Source organism: Equus przewalskii, chromosome 17 (assembly GCF_037783145.1).
Source record: "Equus przewalskii isolate Varuska chromosome 17, EquPr2, whole genome shotgun sequence".
Lineage (NCBI taxonomy): Eukaryota > Metazoa > Chordata > Mammalia > Perissodactyla > Equidae > Equus > Equus przewalskii.
The window spans coordinates 14,376,253-14,399,381 of NC_091847.1; the positions used below are offsets into that span (position 1 = coordinate 14,376,253).

General features: G+C 35.7%; 1 protein-coding gene across 4 annotated transcripts in view; it reads right to left on the reverse strand.

Moving 5' to 3' along the window:
* Positions 1–23,129, reverse strand: part of DPP10 (dipeptidyl peptidase like 10) — a 1,232,656-nt gene that overhangs the window by 110,806 nt on the left and 1,098,721 nt on the right. For all 4 annotated transcript variants that reach the window (XM_070581203.1, XM_070581202.1, XM_070581204.1 and 1 more), the window contains one exon: positions 3,625–3,745. In XM_070581203.1, coding sequence (XP_070437304.1) covers positions 3,625–3,745 — 121 coding nt within the window. The remainder of the gene's footprint in view (positions 1–3,624; positions 3,746–23,129) is intronic.

Consider the following 23,129-nt stretch of genomic DNA (forward strand, 5'->3'; position numbering starts at 1 on the left):
ATTAACTCTTTAAAACATATTTTATTTGCTTTTACTTTCCTTAGAAATTGCATAATACTAGAAATAGAGACAAAGAGGTTTTAAAATGACACTTTTAAAGACTCGACTTTAGTGGCTGTGGTTGGGAGAAACAGCCAAGTTCACAGATTGCCCTGGTCCTAAAAAGATAAAGCCGTGCCCTTAAAATTTGTCATAAAAACATTTTATTATCTTTTATGTGACTTCTCTAATCTTTTTTTTCTATGACATTTACAGAAGTCAAATTTCAATAAAAAAAGTAAGTGGAAATGTTACATGTGACTTCTTGAGTCTCTCACACTACTAATTCAGATTGCAATTGATTTCTGTGAAGTAATAAAAAGGAAATCTCCACACCATAGTATTACACAGATAGTGCTGAAGATTATATGCATTCCTGGTAGGTGTCACTGTGTTTTGGTGTGTATATTGATGAGAAAAGAGAAGACCTGGAATCTGGGAGCTGTTGGCACATTGGACAAGCAAAGTGATAGTGGGAGATTAAGGTCCCTGTGGGAATCTTGAATCGTAGGTTGGGGTTGGCAGGGCAAATGTTGAAGGAAAGTCAATGACATCTTAATTGTCTAAATCCCTCTGCCAAACCTTAACATAGATTCCCTTGGTAGGGTCCCTTCTCTTAGAAATGAAGCAAGCATTGAAGTAAGCCCATGGACAGTAGGATTCAGAGTCTTTGGCTGAGGAAACAGACCAGAGAAACCTAACAGCTTAGGTTCATAATGTATGTCATCCCTTACGGAACAATGAAGGGCACTGCACCATAATAGGTAGAGTAGACTAGGACTAAGCACTGGCTTTGAAGGCACACATTCAAGTGCAAGCTCTACCACTCATGAGCCCTGAGGCCATGTCCAAGTCACCAGGATAGGTTACTTGAGTCTTGGTTTCTTCAGTAAGTGATTTGATATCCTAGCATTTTGAGGATTAAGTCACATACCACATGTGGAATTTCCTAGTATACCTAGAACTTGAGAGCCCAAAGGATTTAGTTTAGTTTGAGCACAGAAACTATAATTTTCCCATTCTCCCTTTGGAATGTGTCAGACCTACAGTGTCATCACAAAAATTCTTGTTACTTGTTTGTTCTGCCTATTTCCCAACACACTGTTCACTCTCAGCCCAAATATATAGATTCTTATTCTCTAATTAAGAAAATAACCTTATTTGTCAGATGTTGTTCTCTAAATTCTCTCCTTAAAACTTCCTTAAAAATGTAATGCCATGAAATATATGAGGCCTTCCCTAGAGAACAGAGGCCCAAGTCATCTTGATCAGTGGTCAAGTCAGCACATTCTACATTCAGTATACTGCTAGTTGACTTAAAAGTTTATCAATGTTAAAGATCACATTTGGTCACCTAATGTGGCATGACAGCACACTGTGACGCTCCAGCGTTCCCACTAAATTGTTCTTCACGTCTCTGAAATCCACTACTCCTTGTGAATGCTTGTTTGCAATGTCTGCCACCACTATTTGTTAGTGACCCAAACCAGAAGCCAAGAGTCATACTTGACTTCTTCTCATCCACCCCATCCATTTAACTACTAAGATCTATCTATTTTACTGTCTCATCAATTTTAGAATCTTCCCTCCTTCCTACTGCTTTAACCCTGTCCTATTGCTCATTATCTCTTGATAGAACACAGAAAAAGCCTAAAAGCTGCTCACTGATTCTTTCTGTTACTTTATCTCAGCTTCATACTGTAGCCAAAGTGATCTATTTCTATGAAAGATCTAATCTTGACATTCCCTCACCTGAAAAGCTCTGTTAGTTTCCCCACTTACAGGTGAAAAAATAATTGGAATCTCAGATTATATTTAGAGTCACTGTCATTTGGTTCTTGCTGCCTTCCTTTTTCTCAAATTTTATGTCTCATTAATATTAAGCAGATTTTAGTTCCCTAGGCACACATCATGTTATTTAATCCTTCTATGCTTTTGCAAGCTTTTAAATCTTGCTTGGATTTTCCTTCCTAGTTTCTTCTCTTTTGTAACACTTCTTAATCTTTCAGGCTCAGCTTAGAGGGTTTCTCCTTTAGGAAAATGTTTGCAGATCTCTAGAATGGGCTAAGTCTCACTCATTTGTCCTTTCGTTTACTGTGATTTGACTGCTTACCACAGTGCATTGACATGGTTTCCCCATCTGTCATGGTCTCACACAGCACCAACAACATTTTGAAGATAAGAGCACATCTTACCTAGCTCCTCTAGGTAGAGATGGTTAGCTCCTGCCACCTAGATTCCCAGAACCACCCAGGGTCAAGTTTGTTTCCCACCTGTCTCTTCAATTAATTGGGCCACTCCAGGCTCCTACAATAATTTATCTTTTTGAAATAAGAAACCCAGAGTCATCTTCTGACACTTTCAGCCAAAGAACCCTACTTATCTATTTGCGTATTTCAATTTTCTAAAATGTCATAGCATAATTTTTGCTGATATTCCCACAGTAGCTCTCGCTATTCCTCAGAATAGACTGTGGCCTGTAAAATCTTTTATTATTTGATGCTGGCATATACACAAAATTATATTATAGATATAAATATACATGCACACATATACATATAAATGTCAAGGTGTCTTCTTAATAAAATAGCTCCTCCTAGCAAAATTTTTCTCTTAAAGTAAGGTCCTGAAAGCAGGATTGTGTTTTGTTCCCTGATGTATCTCAGCACCTAGACAAGTACTTAGAACACAGTAGATCTTCAATAATATCTGTTGAAGGAGGGAAGAAATGAATGAATGAGCTAAATGATTTACTTTTCTTGCAGAATTAAAAATTCCAACTCTGAGGTCGAAAGATTGCATTTTCCAATATTGCTCAAGAAATAAAATTTGTCTTCTAGATGATTCTTAGCTTTATAATTTATAATCAAATAGACTAACTTAGTTCAAATCTTGACGTATTTTGCCAAGATCAGTTGCAGAGTCTGGAACCTAGGTATTCAACTCAAGCTTTGAGTCTTCCCAGGCAATCCGTACCTATAACTCGGCTGACAATCGGTACTTGATCAAACTGGATAGAGGTTTGCATCACCTGATTCCTTTATGTATTCTCAGCTATTATGAAAAGTTGATTCAATAAATATTGTAAATAACTCTTTAGGTAGGTTTTGTTTTATTCCCTATGCAATGGCTTTTACAATGTGATAGAATGTTCTTAATAGGAATGACTAAAATCAAGTGGCTTTCGTGGACTTTTTGAGCAGTAAAGGTTTTTGCTTGTTCTTTTCCAGATAGTCAGACTGCTTCAGCATCTAATTACAGAGTGAAATAAGGTGATCATTCACTTTCATTAGGTAAGTGTCACCAAAAATCAAATGTGTCTAGCCTGAACAAAATGTGTGTGTGTGTGTGTATGTGTATATATAATACATATACCAAATTTGTAATCATACAAGTAGATGTAAATGACAACCAGTTGAGATACGAGCACATGCAAGGATATGAAAGCATGAAGGCAATTTTGAGAGGAAATGAGGAGAATAAATAGTGGTATAAGTATTATTCAGGAAGGAACAGATTTTTCCAATAGATTTTGTATAAAATATATCCTTTGTGTTCTTTTGAAACTAAGTGTATTCAACTTACCTTCATATAACCAGTCAGCAATCCCATTAAAAATAATTCCTTCTTTTCCAGAAGATGTCAGTCGCAGTGAACTGCTCTTTATATCAGGTTGATAGTAGATATTATTTTCAAAAATATAAATCTGGATCAGGAAACATGTAAAACAAACAAACCAAAAAATCCAATATATTAGTAAGGCTTTTTTAAAAACTTTCATATTACAGAATAATAGCTGAAGAGCTAAGTGTTTTATTATGTGCCTTCTTTCAATTTGTTTTTATTTAATGCATATACTTCTTTTGCTTTCAATCATTAATGGCTATTTTTTCCCTATCATATCAATATTAAGTTATCATTTGGAAATTACATAGTTCTCAGTATTGAAGTCTTTAAATCCATATTTTCGACAACAATTTTTCATCTACTTAATAATCTCTTTCTCATAGCACAAAATTGGTTTGGGTTTTAGAGAACGTTTTGCATGCTTAAGGGACTGATAACTATTCTAGATACCATTTTAGTTTCAGCCAACCGACTGCTTGAAAAGCTTCAATTTGGGGTCTCTACTCTTACGAAAATGTATTTAGTCATCAATAAAATAATCTTTGGAGCATCTCTCTGATTCTATCCAGCTCAACTCACAGGTCCACCAATGAAAGAAAAGATTGTAAAAATTCCTTTGACTTGATAAGTAGAACACACTTCCCCAGGCCCCAACCTCCCCTGGTAATTCTCTCCTAAATAGCATAGCAGTGACAAGAACCTTGTGCCTGAGGGTTCAAGAAAGAGTTTTAATTTAAACATATCACAGAGTCTTCCAACATAATATCAACAACAGCCCCAACAACAGGAACATATTGGAAATTGAACAATATTTGTCCATACAAAAACATGTGTCTTTAATAGAGGTAATTCAGGATAACAGTATGTATAATCCACTTTAAAATATTTTTTTAAAGAATTTTATTTCCTTTTTCTCCCAAAGCCCCCCAGTACACAGTTGTATGTTCTTCGTTGTGGGTCCTTCTAGTTGTGGCATGTGGGACGCTGCCTCATCGTGGCCCAACGAGCACTGCCATGTCCGCGCCCAGGATTCGAACCAACGAAACAGTGGGCTGCCTGCAGTGGAGCGTGCAAACTTAACCACTCGGCCATGGGGCCAGCCCCACTTTAAAATATTTTTAATTCCAAACATTTTAAACTGCTGGCCTATATGATAACATAACTTTCACAGAACCACATTTCATCCACGTGTTCGGAGAAGTATAATATTGTCCAGTGCAAGCCAAATTGCTGCTTAGATTGAATATCCTCCTAAGACGGTGAAAGACACCCTAGCACTCATGTGTTGGAGCATGTTACAGGATTGTTACACAAGAGCAAATAGAGCAAACACAGGAACTCCTGAGAGAATTGTCTGATTAATTATGAGGTCCTAGATTTTCGATCTCGGTGTACAGTGATGAGAGCAATCTTAATATCTAGAAAATTTCATTGATATTCTATTTTGGTCCTGGCAACTTGGCAAGCATTTAAACAGTGAGTGTATCTAATAAATCATTCCAGTACTAGTTGTCACTTATATTACAGGTGAAAATGCAATACAAGAATAAGAATTTGGGGGAAAAAAAACAGAAAGAAGGATGTAGCAGGATGTTTAAAAATATGAACTGCATAATCAGGCAGCCTACATTTAAAATCTGAGTGGTAATTTTCTTAGCCTTTCTAAACTTTAGTCTTCTTCTGTATAAAATGTGGATAAGTTTCCCACCTACCTTAGAGATGTGTTGTGAAGAATAAATAAGATGATGAATACAGAACATATAACACATGTGGCTATTACTAGAAGTGGGGCTTACCTCACGTAAGATAATTTAGCTCTCGAGGCTGACCCTGTGGCATGCTGGTTCAGTTCAGTGTGCCCCGCTTTGGCAGCCCAGGTTCACACATTTGGATCCTGGGTGCAGACTTACACCACTCATCAGCCATGCTGTGGCAGTTACCCACAAATAAAGTGGAGGAAGATTGGCACAGATGTTAGCTCAGGGCTAATCTTCCTCAGCAAAAATAAATAAATAAGTAAGTAAAAAGACAATTTGCTTCAAAATCCTAAGTTTTTTGGAGGCTACAAACTCTAAATCAAAATAAAAACTCTACAACTGCAGCCAATGTGTAAATTATCCCCAACTATTGGGCAGCAGTGCAAATCATGTTGGTTAAATATGTATTAGCAGGAAGAGTAGAATAGTAATAGCTGTAGTGGTAGTACTAGCAGGAAGTGCAAGAGAGGTATTAACAAATGATATTTACTATTTTCACTTTGTTTAGCAAGTTTGCAAGTGGTAACAGGAAATAAGCTTATTATTGAAAGCGTGGAGGTCACATTTAGGCAAAATTTGGGAACTATATCTCAGGTGTCTCAAAACTGGATGGAAGTTGGTTCTAATGACTTTTGCAATCCTTCATAATTGAGAAAATATTAGCTTTACTCTAACCATCTAAAGCTTAAGCTTTACATCTTTTGTAAACTATGTCCTTTTGCCTTTCACAAAGGGTATGAAATAAGCATGCAGAGTCTTCCTAACTTGGAGGGAATCCCCTTTTTGTACCTGAATCCTCTTTTTTTTTTTTCTTCCAAAGCCCCTCAGCACATAGCTGTATATTCTAGTTGAGGTCCTTCTAGTTCTTCTATGTGGGACACCGCCTCAGCATGGCTTGAGGAGCGGTGCTAGGTCCACACCCAGGATCTGAACCAGCAAAACCCTGGGCTGCCAAAGCAGAGCCCGTGAACATAACCACTTGGCCACAGACCAGCCTCTGAATCTTCTTTTAGGACTTGTGAGTAATAACAGTTAAGATCATCCATACCCAGCCTACTTAAGCACATGTGTCTATTATTAGGAGAAGAGGTGGCTTAACCCAAAGTAATATTGTTCCAAATCCTCAGCTTTCTGAAGGGAACGAACTCTAAGTCAAAATAATTAATAAAACCTCCACGACTTCAGCAGATGTATAAATTATCCAAAACCATTGACCAGTAATTACATTTATATTTGAAGAACAGATTGGATGATACTCAGAATCCATATGAAACTGACATCTGTTTCAATGTAAAAGAACAAGCAATATGGAATCAGAATTTTAATGCTATTCACCAAAAGCTGCAATGCCAGGAAATATCCACAAGATGCTTTTTCTGTAGACAAAGAATTAGTGGCTGCCTTCAGTAAAATGTACATTTATAATCTCCTAACCCCTTTTCAGTTACCAAAGCTTTTCCTTGCAATATATTAGTGTGAAGTAATAATCACAAACTTTAACCACTATGTTAACAACATGAGAGCTGCGAATATTCCCAGGTATAATCTGGGCACTTGGATGGATCCAAATGGCAATCATCAAGGGCTGCAACTAGATTTAAATCACATTGAAAACATGGAAAATACTAATGCCATTTATCCTAATGTTACTGATTAAACTGTCATAATATTTTTGATGCCATTAATCAATTCCTTCAATGAGCTACCTAAACAGTATGGCAAATAGAAATGGATAGCTATTTGACCATTTAGCTATTCAATTTATAGAGCAAGCCCAAAACCCAGTTATTCAAAATCAATAGCCTCAATACCTTTATAAAATAATTCAAAATTGGTAAATTCTCCACAAAGGGAACAGGAAGACAACTGAAATATTACGTGCTGAATTATGACAAGTTGAGAAATATGTAACAAATGTTCCAAGAAATTATTCTAATCAATGTGTTAGTTGATATTGCTCATTACCAAGTAATTGGACACAATGTAAGTCATTGCTGGGCAGGAGTCTTTAAGAGCCAATTTTCAATTTTCTGCCTTCTCTTCCACCTTCCACAACCACCGGCAATGCTTCAGATGGTCGACAGCCCAGCAGCCTGGATTGCTGGTTGAAGAGACATGGATGAAGCTCCCTCCCCATCCCCAGCCAACTTGTGATGGACATAGAGCAAGAAGTGTGCATTTGATGTTAAAAGTCATTAAGATTTGGGGGTTGAGAGTAATCACAATGTAAATTAGCCTGCTGTGACTGATTCAACCAGAGAGGATGCCTAATACAAACTTATAACAGCAGACTGTCACAAAGTTTTAGCAAACTTTTTCTTTTAAAAGAAAAAGAACAGCAAAATAAAACAGGAATATAATTGATGTTAGATCTATTTTAGCTGAAATATTACTGAAAAGCTATTCCATCTTCACTGATTTGAGTGATTTCCGTGATAATTTTAAATTAGAAAATGTGAATCGTTTAAAAATCCCCATGCATTCTGATGGTGTAGATCTGTAAAATTACAGTTGAGTTGAGATAGCATTTGGATTGCCTACTACTGTTGCTTGCTTCTGGGAAAAAACATTATAATTGAGAAACTATCCCAGATAACATGTGTTGCTGGCAGCGATGTGGTGAAAGGAGTTCTGTCCTATGTTGACTGAAAATATGAAGTGTTATGGCCATATGGGGAAGCAATATAGCAACTGAAAACAAAACGTATTCTAGCCCATCAGCAATCCGAAACCTAGGACCTTGTCTTGTAAGAAAGAAAATGTACCAATATGTAGAGAATGATGAAGAGTGGTATTTATTTAAGCAGTGTTTATGATGGAGAAAAAGAGGAAGCACAGTGCAAACTCATCAAAGGGGATGTGTGGATGGATTGCGATTCACCTACTTCAGGTAACAACATGCAGGCTCTTGAAGAGAATAAACTAGTGCTACGTGAGTTGACTTGGAGGAGTTTCACTGAGACATCATTGAGCAACAACGGACATAAAACCAACAAAATTGATTTCAACATGAACCCTGTTTTTTGCACCAGACAATGGCAATACTAATACAAACTTATACTGGCAGGAATCTCACCAACAGGAGTGCATTGGATATTGTCTGTTGGTACTCAGCCCCACACCTGCCACCTACAGTCTTTTATTACTGTGGGTCATCAGAAGCTTGAAATCTACATTTCCAAGACTCCCTTGCAAACTAGTCTTCCCAACTTCTTTGCTAGATGGGTTCTAGTTACTTTCTGGATAAAGGAGAGAGTTCTATTTAGGAATTGGAAGACATTTGCCTCTAGTATTGGCTCTAGCTGGCAACTTAAGCAATAGGGGCTCAGTAGCAGTTTAAAATATATATATATAAACATGAGGAAACTATAGCAATACATATATATTTACATACATATATATAAACTACAGATAATATATATATATATATATATATAAACTATGACTACAGAAGGATATACGCTTGCCTTTTAATATGGGTGTATGTGTTGGAAGGTGGACGTACAGCAAGATAGAGAAGGGTAAAGAACAAATAGTCAAACAGAAAAGATTGTGACAATACACCAAAAAGACGATCGCGTTTATGCTTGAGTATAAATTACACAGGTTAGCATATGTATAATTAAAGTGCCAACACTAATTTCAGTGATAATAAGAAATGATGATAGTGATTCAGGAATTAGTCTGAAATGTGGGCTACATGAACAGTAGGTGCTTAATTTTTTTTTTAATTGGAAACTAATGATAATAAGGTTGTTTTCTTTTTTTCTTTAAAGATTTTATTTTTTTCCTTTTTCTCCCCAAAGGCCCCCAGTACATAGTTGTATACTCTTCGTCGTGGGTCCTTCTAGTTGTGGCATGTGGGACGCTGCCTCAGCGTGGTTTGCTGAGCAGTGCCATGTCCGCGACCAGGATTCAAACCAAGGAAACACTGGGCCGCCTGCAGAGGAGCGTGTGAACTTAACCACTCGGCCACAGGGCCAGCCCCAATAAGGTTGTGTTCTTAACGTAGAGCAGGGTTTTTCAACCTTGGTGCTACTGACATTTAGGACTAGGTATTTGTTGTGGAGGATGGTCCTGACATTGTAGAATGATTAGCAGCATCCCTCACTTCTACATACAAGGTGCCAATCACAGCTCCTTCCCTCAGTTGTGACAACCAAAAATGTCTCCAGACATTACTCAATGTCCCCTGGAGGGGAGGGGCAAAATCACCCCCAGTCAAGAACTACTGATTTTGAGGTAAATAAGTTTTTTCATGTATATGCTTCATAAATGAAATAATTTAATTTAATTCCCCAAACTTTTAAAAGTTAATTTGTAATTTGTTGTTAGAAAGTACTCTGCTAAGTGTGCCTGGGGTTATAAAGATTTTTAATGTGTGGTCTCTGTCTGCAAGAAGATTATAATTTTATGTGAGACATAGGTAGGTGAATTTCTAAAACCCAATGGAGGATAAATGCATATTACAAGTCTTAGCCGTGAGTGGCAGGGGTGAGGGTGGCTCATGGAGACTTTTAAAAGATCCTGAGTTTAACTAGTGTCATAAAGGACAAAGAGTGAGTCCATGGGATTATGAAAGGAGAGAGGAAGAAACACCAGGCTGAAGGAATAGAATGAACTAAAGTTAAAGCTGAACAACTGTGGAAATATTAGGAGACCAGTTCTATCAGATTTAGTACATCTCTATATACTTATGGCTGCCCTGAAAGTTATGATGGTGTCAAAGCACAGAGCAGTTTAAATGCTAGACCAAACAGTTTGAATCTCATGTTTTCAGCAATTGACAGCTTTAAGTTGTTTACGAGCAGGTGAGTGATTAGGAAAATATTTAGGAAAATAATTGGTGGCAATAAAAGAACGGTTACTGGAAATTGGAGACTGTTGGCAGAATGATAATCCAAATATTCTGCTTAATAGGGGTGATAATTGTCAAAATAGAATCATTATTCCTAATATGTGACTTCCTGCTTATGTCCAAAACATTTGCAAATTCTAATGCCAATGTTTTATTATCTCTCTTGGATCCTTTTTAGCTTCACTTTCCAGAATCAATCATTGCAGTTTTTAACACTGGTATCACGACCTTCAAATCATATGCAAGTCTCACCTTTTGCCTTGCCCCAAGAGAATTTGGGCATTCAGACAACCATACCCTTGGGTCCTTTTGGCTCCTGACCCATCAAACATACTCCTACCTCATCATACTACCTGGTCCAATAATGGCTCCAAAATTTGTCTGGAACCTTTGCTTTTGCTTTACTATGATCAAATTTTAATTTTCAATCATGCCAACATCAACTTCTTAAAGAAATTAAATATTTACTATTAAAATGAATTTAATGTAATATTATATTGGAAATAAATGACACAAAAGAACATTTTGCAGTGATTTAGAGTCATTATTAGAGACAGATGCTATCTTTTTTCAATAAATGAGAAAGTTTCATCATATGGATAGTATCAAGACATATAATTATGGGGCTGGCCTGGTTGCATAGTGGTTGCATTTGCAAGATCCACTTTGGAGGCCCCGGATTTCGTGGGTTCAGATTCCAGGTGTGGACCTACACACTGCTCATCAAACCATGCTGTGGCGGCATCCCGCATGCAAAGCAGAGGAAGATTGGCACAGATGTTAGTTCAGTGACAATCTTCCTCACCAAATATATCTATATCTATATCCATATCTATGTCTATCTATCTATCTATCTAATTATGTATATCATTCTTCTAATCAAGAGAAAGAAAGATTGTAAGAATAACTCACCTTGAACTCCATCATACACATAAGATGTTGTAGGACACTTAAAATTTTTTAATAAATAAAGATGTTTGAAATATTTAAGCCATATTCCATTAATGGGCCTGGTTCCATTGAATTTTAAGTAAAATTTTCCCCTTTAAGCTATATGCTATATTTCAGTCTAGGAAACATTTTGAGGAATAATTCTTTAAAGCCTTTAAGTATAAACTTACAAACAAAAATTTTTATCATTTGACTTATATACCTTAGATTCTTTTGGTAACATGAAAGAATATAAGCAGACCAAAAAATACAGGAGTATATTGGCTTTATAACTAGAATGGCTAAAATGAAAATGAAAATCAAAACAAGTGCTGCCAAGGATGTAAAGCAACTGTAACCTCCACGTACTTCTGGTGGGAGAGCAAAGTGGTATAATTATTTTGTAAACTTCTGTAACAGCTTTTACCAAAGCAGAACATATCTATAACTTCATGACTCAGCAACTCCATCCAAGTCATATATCTAACAATAATGTAGATGAATAGAGAAATTTACATATATAATACACATATACATTATAAATCTATTTATAATAAATATTTATATTTATTAAACTTTTAAATTCACTATTATATATTTATTATTTATATTATAATTAATATTTATAGCAAATTAAATAAACATAGAAAATAATATAAATATATGATTATGTATAATATACGTAAGACATATTTTTATATGAATAAATAAATATAAATATATACATATATATATATATAATTCAAGGGATGTATACAAGAATGCTCACAGCAGTGCTATTTATAATCGACAATAGTGATGTTGTGAGTCAGGACAGTGATTATCCTTGGAGGGGAAGAGTGACTGGTAAAGGGCAGAATAGGGGTCTTCTGGGATATGAACTACGTTGTGTTTTCACTCTGGGGGTTCTGTAGATGGGAGTGTTCACAAAGATCAGCTCTGCATATTTGCTGCATGTATGTTAAACCTACAGAAAAGATGTTATGCAAGATTTTTATTAGTAATCATAACTCACTTAAAATATTACCATAAAGATTATCAATATTTTACTGAAAGCCACAGTGCACCATTCAACATTATAAAAATCCTGTTTCCTTAATTTGCCAGTATGTAATAAATTCTGTGTCCATTTCTATAATGCAAAGTAAAGCTATGAGCACAAGTTAAATAGTTTGATTACCTCTGACATTTTGGCTCTGAATAAATCTCTTTGTGGTTTACAGAGTACTGCTTTCATTTCTCTGCAGGACCATCTCTGGGATATAGAACAACTCACTCAAATCATTCATGTCACCTTTGCACCGGTACCTGACATTCTAGAGACAGAATCACTATCAGAGAACTCGCATCCTTGACATTTGCAATTATTCATATCAGGAAGCCTTTTCAAAGAGTTCTTATTTCTTAAAACCTTTACAGAACATTATGCATTTTCAAAGAAGTGAAATATAACCCTTTGTCTGAGATTCATAATTATGTAAGTCATTTCCCAGTTCCAAAGCCCTTTTTTCCAGGCATTTTTAGGAGAAAATTCGATACCAGATTAAAGTTAGAAAACAGATAACTGAAGACCAACTCCAATCTATGAAATGTAACAGCAGATGATTTCTTGGCTACATCAGTTCATAAAACTCATTTAGGGTAAGAGAAGACCTTATGATAAGTAGATTATTTTGATAACTGAAACAGTTAATAAAAATATTTTTCACCTCAAGTAATAAATTTGGATCCATAGAAGACAGTCATTAACATTATTATATTATTAAAAAATATCCTTTTGTACCGATTTATATGTGTCAAAATGCTAGAGGATGGTATTATCTAGTCATTGTATATCTGTTTCCTCCTATACTCCACCTTCTTTTCTTGCATTTTTCCTTCAGCATCCAATCTTTTTGCTTTATTTCCCTTCTTTTAGTCCTCCATTGTAAACCAAATATATACCCAGCATCATTTATATGCTAGGCACTGTGATAAGCCTTGGGTATATAATGATAAGATCTTATGATCTAATGTGACTTTCCAAAACATGAACACACAAATTAATGTAGATCTGGTGGGTAAAACAAAAATAAAACCAATGTATAAGGACATTAATTTATTAATTAATAAATATTACTACTAAAATTATTAGTAATTTTAAAAAGGAAAATATTACTGCCTAAAATGTGTCATGGCAGTAGAACTTGAAATGGAAAATAAAAATAAAAGCAAAAGTGTAAAAAGATGGGATTTCTGCTGGAGAAACATGGGATCTAATCCTGGCAGTGCTCTTTGTAAGACTGGACAATTAAGTTACTTCACCTCTCTGATACTCAGTTTCCTCATTTACAAAGTGGTGATATTAACACTTCTCCTGGTGGTCCACTGGATTAAAGAAACCAAAATCAGGTCATGGATAATGATCTATCTACCTGTACATAGATGCTCAATTTAAAAAAAAAATTAATTGAAGCTAGTAAGTAATTGGCCATAAAAGATATTATCATAATTTGAGGACAATCAAATATTCTTAATTAATTGTCTTAAAGAGAAGTTTAAGCATCCGAAGATGGTAAATTAATGACTTTACTCCCTGTTTCTCCATATCAGCTACAGAGTGTATATTTTTTTCTCCTATTTGGCTACTCGGATCTGACTTCGTTTCTTATTTTGGAAGATTCTTACATTAGGTGAGTGTTGGGGGGAAGTAGAGTCTAGTCTCCAATCATAAAGACAAAAGCCAGATAAAACATCCCTAAGTCATGACCCCACCTCTAACTGAATCTTGAAGGAATGAAGCTGCAGTTGAGAAATTATTTGCAAGAGCTATAGTCACTGATGGAGCTGCCAGTTGCAGCATCCTAGTCATATTTTCCTGTAGCATTCTAATCAAATTTTCCTGAACACATTCCTATGTTAAACAATGAGTGGCTCCTCACAGCTCTTGAATATTTTTAGATCCTGGAATTCCAACCTTCTCATTGATTCTGAGAGCTTTCAGAAAACTTTTTAATGAATTCCTTTCATCTTGAAATGAACCTGAGCCATTCTCTTGCTTACTTTCAGGAATCCTAATTGGTGGGTGGAACACAACAGTTTAACCTTCAAACTTTCATGGGTAAGAAAGTCCTTCACTGTCATTTATGTTCAAAACAAGCTGAATTAACCCATCTTTTTTCCCAGCTAGTTGTGCTCCCTCTCATCCATTCAAAGAGTAGCAAAAAACATGGTACAAATGCACTTTAGCCTCTGATGTCAAAACAATTTGTTTTTATATTTGTATAATAACTCCATTTTTACTTTTGGGCACTGAGCTAACATCTGTTGCCAATCTTCCCCTTTTTGCTTGAGGAAGATTCACCCTGAACTAACATGTGTGCCAATCTTCCTCTATTTTATGTGGGACACCACCACAGCATGGCTTGGCAAGTGGTGCCAGCTCTGCGGCAGGGAACCAAACCTGTGAACACCAGACCTCCCAAGCAGATATCCTGACCTTAACCACTATGCCACTGAGCAGCCCCAGTAACTCCTTTTATTTAAAATGGGGACTCCTAAACTCTTAAAAGGGATTCCATGAAGAAGGGTTGAGGGAGACTGGAAGAAATTCTCATATACTTATCAATGGGTCTGTGCCTAATGCTTTCCAGTTTATAGGCAAGCTGATAAGAAAACAAATTGAAATGTGCAGAAGGTGGAACCAGCCTTGGCTATCTCCCATGCACATTTTCCCCACAGCTCTAGCTTCTTTATTCCACTTCGTGCAATTTCAGGGCATCATCCTTGGCCACAAATGAAGAAATATAGGGTTTTTTTTTTTCAAAACAAAAGCATCCAAACATTTTTTACTATATCCCCCCAAAATACTGGCTATCAGTAAAATAACCATAGAAAGATGGACTTACTAATGAAATGTCTGTGTCCAGAATTAATTTGTCTATTCTAGTTAATGCTCTCATGAACTTAAATTTAATTGAGCCAATGATGAACTGAGGATAAGAATCATTTGAATTCAAGCATAACTTGGAATCCAGAATAAACACCACTTTGAATATTTCCCTGTTTGTTTTTTCCCTGTAGGATTCTATAGAAATGCCAATCCCTTGTGCTTCAGTTATCTGTCTGCTACAATGGGGTGCAATTAAGCCCTACCTGTGATGTAAATGTAACTGCAACACAACATGCCCTAATAACTTTCTATTTTGTGCATGAAAGCATGTAAGAGGATTTTTAAAAGTGCAATTTCTGATTCTTAGTAATTCATGTTTGGGTGTTTGCAGTAGATTATTCACTGCCATCCCTCCTTTTAGTTCTCACTTGCATTCATCCAATAAAATGACACAATAGGATCTTTCTGTCAGTGCTTTGACTGTGACCTTGCCCAATTAAAGAAGTATTCTATTACTCTGCATTCCATAAAGAATAAAGGCTAAATTCTTTAGGCTAAAATTCTAAGCAAAGTGTACTGTTTAGGTCTTATGTAATCCACCTTTAAGGGAACCTCTGCCTTGTCCACTTGCCATCACAAACATATGGTTCTCTGTCTGTATTCATTTAATTTGCTTCTTCCTTGGAGAGACATTGACACACAACATAAAAGTCTACCTTAGAACAGTTTTATAGACTTCCTGGTGAAATAATACTGTTTTCAAATGTTAATGTCAGGTGATATTGTACATTTCATATTATTTTTTAAAAATGTAAATATGTATTTACTATTGGGGGAAATATTTTTAAATTTTGTAATGAAGAAAGTTTAAAGATGAAAGAAGATAGTAAGTTATGTTGGGGGGTATACATGGAGGTGTGATAGTTACACAATTACCTTATTCATTTACAATTCTACTACGTGGGTAATATGTACCATATCTTGACATAGTGTTGTGTAAGTCTTAGCTCTTGTTGTTCATGAATTCACAGTTTAAAATATGATAAGGAAAAAGCTAATTATTTACAAAATATGGTGTTTCTATGATATAGAGGTGACAAAGTATTATTGAAATGTGAGTGAAAGATGAGATAGTCTGAATCTGATTGAAGAAAAGGAGGGTCAGAAAAGGCTTCAGATGAGATATGACATTCTAGCTGAGCCTACAAGTTCCAGAAGATTTTGCTAGACAGAGAAAGGAAAAACAATATTCCAGGCAGAGGAAATAGCATGAGCAAAGGCAGATTTAGATGCTCAGACGCTGGAAACACAGTGTATAGAAAAAACAGAATGGAAAGGAGGAGAAACGACAAGGCAAAGGGATGTGTGTTGCAGAGTGAATGGGGCCAGACTACAGATATAAAATAATTAGTGGACAACTGGAAAGAAGTGGGGGGAACAGAGAGAGATAAGAAGGAGACACTTTCTTAACAATTTTCCTTTTCTGGTTTGAATGATCATTCTGAAAACTATTTCCATCTAAAAACTGACTAGAATAACATTAATCCATTTGTGGAGATACAAAGATGGATAAAGTGTCTTGAAAAATTTTTAATCATGATCTTAGAACCTTTCACTTCACTTTGAATTAATCTGTACAGTTATTTTCTGTACCCTCTCCTCTAGTTGAGAAGCAGGAAGTGAAACGGGATTTTAATGATACCTAATATTAACAACTAAGGCACAGGATATCTCAGGCTGAACCTCCAAACACCTCGCCTATATGGGTCTCCTGATTCTACAGGTATTAATACAGTAAACTAATAATATGGCTCTGTCAAAATTTATTGCTTTTCACATTAGCCTTTGGTGGGAGGAGGGTGTGTTTCCAAATTTGATGCATATAATACATTAATGTTAGAACAGACAACACAGAGATTAATAGAAATAGAAAAAACAGACAGATAGCAAGATGATTTTGGGGAAAGTCCAAATTCAGTCACCACTGATGACTTGGTATAATAACTCTTGAAGAGATATGATGTGATCAAGGAGCAAACGAACAGTGGGATCCTTGGGTGGATATCACCAGTGCATATACATTTCTGGGTTTATAAATGAAGAAGGGACAAGAAAAGATGAAGAGATGATGATTTGAGTTAACTTTCAGAACAATCTCCCTGAAAAGACTTTTCTGGGAATTTAAAAGTAATGAGAAGGAGGAGGATGAAATAGAGGGGGAGGGCAAAAAGGAGGAGGAGAATTAGAATTGAGAAAATCCACCAAGAATTTATTTCCTCAAAATCATTTAGGCTGCATAGGCTGCAAGTCTGCTGTCATGAATCCATCATCACACAGTCCAAACAATAGGATGTCTTGTAAGAGCATTTATCCTACCAAAGAAGATCATCAAGCTTCCTGTGGATCCCATCATGGCAGCACTTAAGTCTCCTTGCCCCAGGTTTAGTCATCACTTTCTTCACACAGACTTTATCAACTAAATCTATGTCACTTATTGCTATTTGCCTCAGTCATCCGAAGATTACAGCTATCACCACTAACAATTGATCCTCCACCATGCCATTGTCTCTATAATAATGCTCAGTACTCTCTGGCCCTTTACCAGCTCAACCTTCCCTACTCTTTCACTCTACATTCGAAAACTGGCAATCAGCTTCCCTCTACTGTTTCTTCTCTGAAGGTTCCTTCTTCCTCTCTGCCATAACTGAACCCTGGTCTCCCTTGAGGACACCATTACCCAGCAGCCCTCTGTAGTGACTTCTGCTTATTATCTCATACCTCAAGATGCTAATTACTTCCTATTATTCCTTTAGAACATAACTTTTCCACCTCATTATAAAACATCCTTCTCATGTGGGTCATGCCAATCAGCTTTACCATTCTCTGGTTCTTCAATCTACGGAAGTAATATTCTAAAACATTAGTTCTAATAATAGATAGGCATTAAATGAGAACAACAATGTTCCATGGTCTAGGGCAAGGTTTGACAAATTGTGAATGAGCAAAATCTAGCTTGCCCCTGTTATTGTATGGCCCACGAGCTAAGAACGGTTTTTCGACCAACATGTGTAATCCATTTGATGAGATGGAACACTTACTTGGAACCTCAATTAAGTAAAACATTTTCTCACAAAAAGTAATTTCATTCTTCTCATTGGCAGACACGTATTACAAAACGTTGTACTTAATTATTATTTTATTTTGAATTTACCTCAACAAGATTTTGTGGCAATCTGTTTTGTCTTGTTATGTAAGTACCTGCATAATACCCTTGATTTTGCCTCTTGTCCTGCAAAACCAAAAATATTTACTATCTGGCCCTCTTCAGGAAAAGTTTATTGACTTTTAGTCTAGGGTAAAAAAACTAAGAAACATTGAGTTAAACAAAATCAGAAAATTTTTTCTTTCTTTCTTTTTGTTAAATTCAGGATTCTTCAAAGAGTGCTAATTTCATTATGAATCATTGATATTCATGATATTATATTGCACTTCCTAAATGCATTTGACCATGACATTTTCAAATCAAGAACATCTTGCAGGGCAAATATTTTAAGAAAACCTTTTAAAAATGCATTTTAAAATAGATCCCGTTGCTTAAAAAGAAAAAGAACTGGTATATGGATCATTATATGCATCCTTAAGGACCAATTATTTTCACAGCTTTCAAATTGCATAACGCTTCCCTAAGATGTGGGTCAACTCCATGTCGGTGAAGTTCAGTAGCAATAACAAAACTTATGTTGAAGAAATTAAATATTAAGGATCGACTGGAATTAATGAGATCAATTTAAAGCAACATTTTCATATTTTCCTTAAAAACGGGGCTGAGGATCTCTCAAATCAATTGATCCATCTCTACACATTATCCTGACCTTAAGTGTATGTCTACTCAAACACATGAAGTCTTATTTCCAGACTGGCTTTACCTGTCAGCTTTCCATTCTTTCCCTCTTGGATGCACCGTTTTCTTATTCCTTTCAAGTCATACATAAGAAATAAACTCTAATCCTTGTTATTTTTTGGGCTTCCTCACATGCCCATGTTTTAATAAAAACACACAAAAATAACTCTTTTTTTTTCTGAGAATGATTAGTCCTGAGCTAACATCTATGCCAGTCTTCCTCTACTTCATATGTGGATTGCTGCCACAGTATGGCTCATGAGTCGTGTACGTCTACACCCAGGATCTGAACCCACAAACCCAGGCTGCTGAAGTGGAGTGCACCGAACTTAACCCCTACTGCACAGGGCTGGCCCCTCACAAAAATAATTCTTATCCACACTATTTACAAACTACACAGCTTTTTTTTCATACCCACAGTGTAGTGAGTTAGCATTTCAAATCTTTACTAGAGGGTCTGTCACTTCAGTGGACTCCATCCTGCTCATCTCCCCGCACTGGGATAAATCCATTCTACATACATCTGCTGGAGTAATCTTAAACTCTATTTGAAATGCATAAGAATCCAGACTGACTCTCAGTTTACAACCCCATCAAATATTTACCCAGCATAGCATTCCAGGCCAACCAAGCCAACCCCATTCTGTCCTAGAGTATCCCTCATTTTTCTTTTCATCTTTTGGATTCTCTCATATAACGAGCCAAACAACCACCATAAATACATCAAATCTTCCCCAAAAGTCTTTGCAAATAACTTTTTGCTTTTTTAAAGTTTCTTTTTTATTTCCTGTGAATTGATGCATATCATTTTCAAACCTCAAATCAAGAAACCATGATTCTAAGAAAACAAACCCACTATTCTCCCTATAAAAAAATTTGCATTCCTTTAGCCTTATGTACGTGTTATTGTGCCATATCCATTGCAATTTTGCCCAAAGTATTTCTTGAATTATCACCTTCTGCTTCTAGATTTTAAAACTGTTATCAGTTCTTTAATTTCACTCCAACTGAATTCTCTTGATTGGCTATGACATAGCATAAAGTAAAAACAAACTTATTATTCTTTAAAAATTCAAGTGCCTATTTTTTTAACAAGAAATATTTTGTACATTTTACTAGCTAAATTCTTAAAGATCATGACCTTTGAGAGTAATACACGCTACTGGGCAAACTGAATTACTGAATAAATATTTTATTAACTGTATGATTAAAACTGGATTAGCTGCCAAGAGAATACATCTTAGGTTTAAAAATAAGACCAAAAAGAACCAAAATCTCAAAAGTTTACAATGTTCTACAAAAAATTGAAATAATTATGTATCATTAATCATCTAGGAGCCACTTTCAGAATGACTTGTTTCAACTTTTCAGATGTACTGGGAACAAAATGTTAAAAAGTAAACATTGTTTATGAAGGCATGATTCAACCTCTTGTTTGACTGATGGAAATAAAACACCATATACTCTTAAATTCTAAAATTATTTAATCTGATTTTCATTAGTTAACTGATCCTTGAAGTCCCTTGTAGAAGTTATCACTAGAAATGTTGTAAATGTACAGTTTTCTTACTTCACCATTTTTATTGTTACAGTTGTCAGTAGTATCACACATAACTACATTATAAGCCCTCAAAGCCATACTATCATTTTTGCTGTTAACAGTAGTCTCCCTTATTTCTTGTAGCATGGGTCTGGTGGAGACAAATTCCTTTATTTTTCTTTTATCTGAAATTGTCCTTATTTCACCTTGATTTTTTATGGTTTCTGACAAGAAGTCTGTAGGCACTCTAATTGTTGCCGCTTTGTATGTAATACATTATGGTGTTTCTCTGGGAGCTTCAACATTTTCTCTTTATCTTTAGTTTTCAACAGTTTAACTAAGATGTGCCCAGGACTGATTCTCTTGGAATTTATGGTTTGTGTGTGTGTCGGGGGGGGGGGGGTGTTGAACATCTTGAATGCATAGATTTATGGTTTTTATTAAATTTTAGCATTTCTGGCTATCATTCTTCAAATATTCTCCTGTCCCATTTTTTCCTCTTCTTTTAAAACTCCAGTTACCATAATATCAGACTTTTTTCAGTTTTTCTGCAAGTCTATGGGGCTCTATTTTTTCTTTTTTTAACCTTTTCACTATTTTTTCAAATTGAATGATATGTATTGATCTGTGTATCAATGACTGCTTTGTCATTTCCATTCTGCTTTGAATCTCATTCAGTTATTTTTTTATTTTAGATATTATTTTGCAATTCTAAAAATGTCCACTTTGTTCTTTTTATTATTTTTGCATCTGTGTGTAAAATATAGTGTGTGTGTATGTATATATATATACATATGATAGCTAAATAGATAAATAGAATGATGGAGGTAGATTGGATATACATATATTTCTACACTGATATATCCTATCTTTTCATTCCTTCATGCATTTATTTTCCTGATTCTCAGGAAACACCAAATAGCAACTTCAAAGACCTTGCTTGAAAATTCAGCATCTGTAGTTCAGGCTCAGTCAGAGACTTGGCTGAGTTTATTCATGCAAATGGTTACCCCTCCTCTCTCACTCTCTTAGGGTTTTTCTCTCACTCTGGCAGTCACGGTCACCCAGGTGCTCTTCCTCTTGCTCCAGGGAATTATTACTTCATATTCCAGAGATTACAGTTTAGGCTGTGGTTGATTAATAGTATCATAAAAGATAGTTTCCTTTCAGATTTTCATTTTCTTTGTTGTTCTTAAGGAAGAGAGAAAAGGGAGAGCTCCTCTACCACACCATCTAAAGGATGTCTGGAGTTATTTCTGACGTGAAGAGTCTTGATATTAATGCAGAACAGTTACCTTCAAGGAGTTCTCTTCATGTCATTTAATAAAACACAGTAAATGACTAAAATCCTGAACTTTTCCTAAATGGGATCTTTTGACCTCAGGGGTTGTGTAGGATGGTTCACATCTTAGAATGAACATTATTATGTCTTATTTTTTAAGTTTTTATTTAGACTGCTGATGAAATATGACTTGACATCACTATAGGAAAACTCTGTGTAGTCAAAAGTAAGAATAATAAACAGGCCAAAGCTTAGTTGCAATGAAACAGAAAGATCTAATATTTAGGAACTTTAGCTGATTATCATCTATGTTGTTATTGCATTCAAATGGCTTGCTTAGCAGGCGCTGTCCAAAGTTTTCAGAACATTGGATTATGCATGACCTAGATTTATAGTTAAAAACTCTGCAATCCTGGAACCTCTATGGCTCTTACTCCACAATTTATTATTTAACTTAATGTTAGGAGTAGCATAAGACAAGGAGTGCCACAGAAATTGCTATTTATCTTGGACAGCAAAAAACAGGGGAAAAAACATATGGTTGTTGCATTTACTCATTATTTCTAAGAAAATCAAAATTATTTAAATATAAGTTAAAAAAACTTAGCTAGTTTTAGTTAGAACTAGGAAATAATGGTTCTTCTTTCTAGTACAAATCTGCTGATATATTTTATATTCCTGGTTTAGTTGATTCTTTTCCTCTTTTCACCTTTGAAGTAATATCTAAGTTATAGTTTTGTGTTATTAAGAAATATATATAAAAAGGGGCCAGCCTGGTGGCGTGGTGGTTACGTTCGCATGCTCCACTTTGGCAGGCCAGGGTTCGCTGGTTTAGATCCTGAGCACGGACCTATGCACTGATTATCAAGCCATGCTGTGGCAGGCGTCTCAGATATAAAATAGAGGAAGATGGGCACAGATGTTAGCTCAGGGCTGATCTTCCTCTGCAAAAGAGAGGAGGATTGGTGGCAGATATTAGCTTAGGGCTAATCTTCCTCAAAAAAAAAAAAAAATAATATATATATATACACAAACAAAAACATTGAAGAATGTGACTCCATATGTCTATTCTACTTATTTTCATATTTAGAACTGCCTTATAGTCCAGAGAGATGCCTTTTAATAAACGTCCACATCTTGCCCTGACATGTAACTCCAAAACTTAGCTTTCAGGACACTTCCTCCAGGAAACTGTCCATCACCTCAAAGAGGAATCCCCCTGCAAGGTGAGGGGCATGTTAGGATCCTCCTGTTTTACGTATTCCAAGAGGTGGATATCCTTACCTTTAACCCTATTTTCTGTGAGTTCCTAGAATACAGAGAT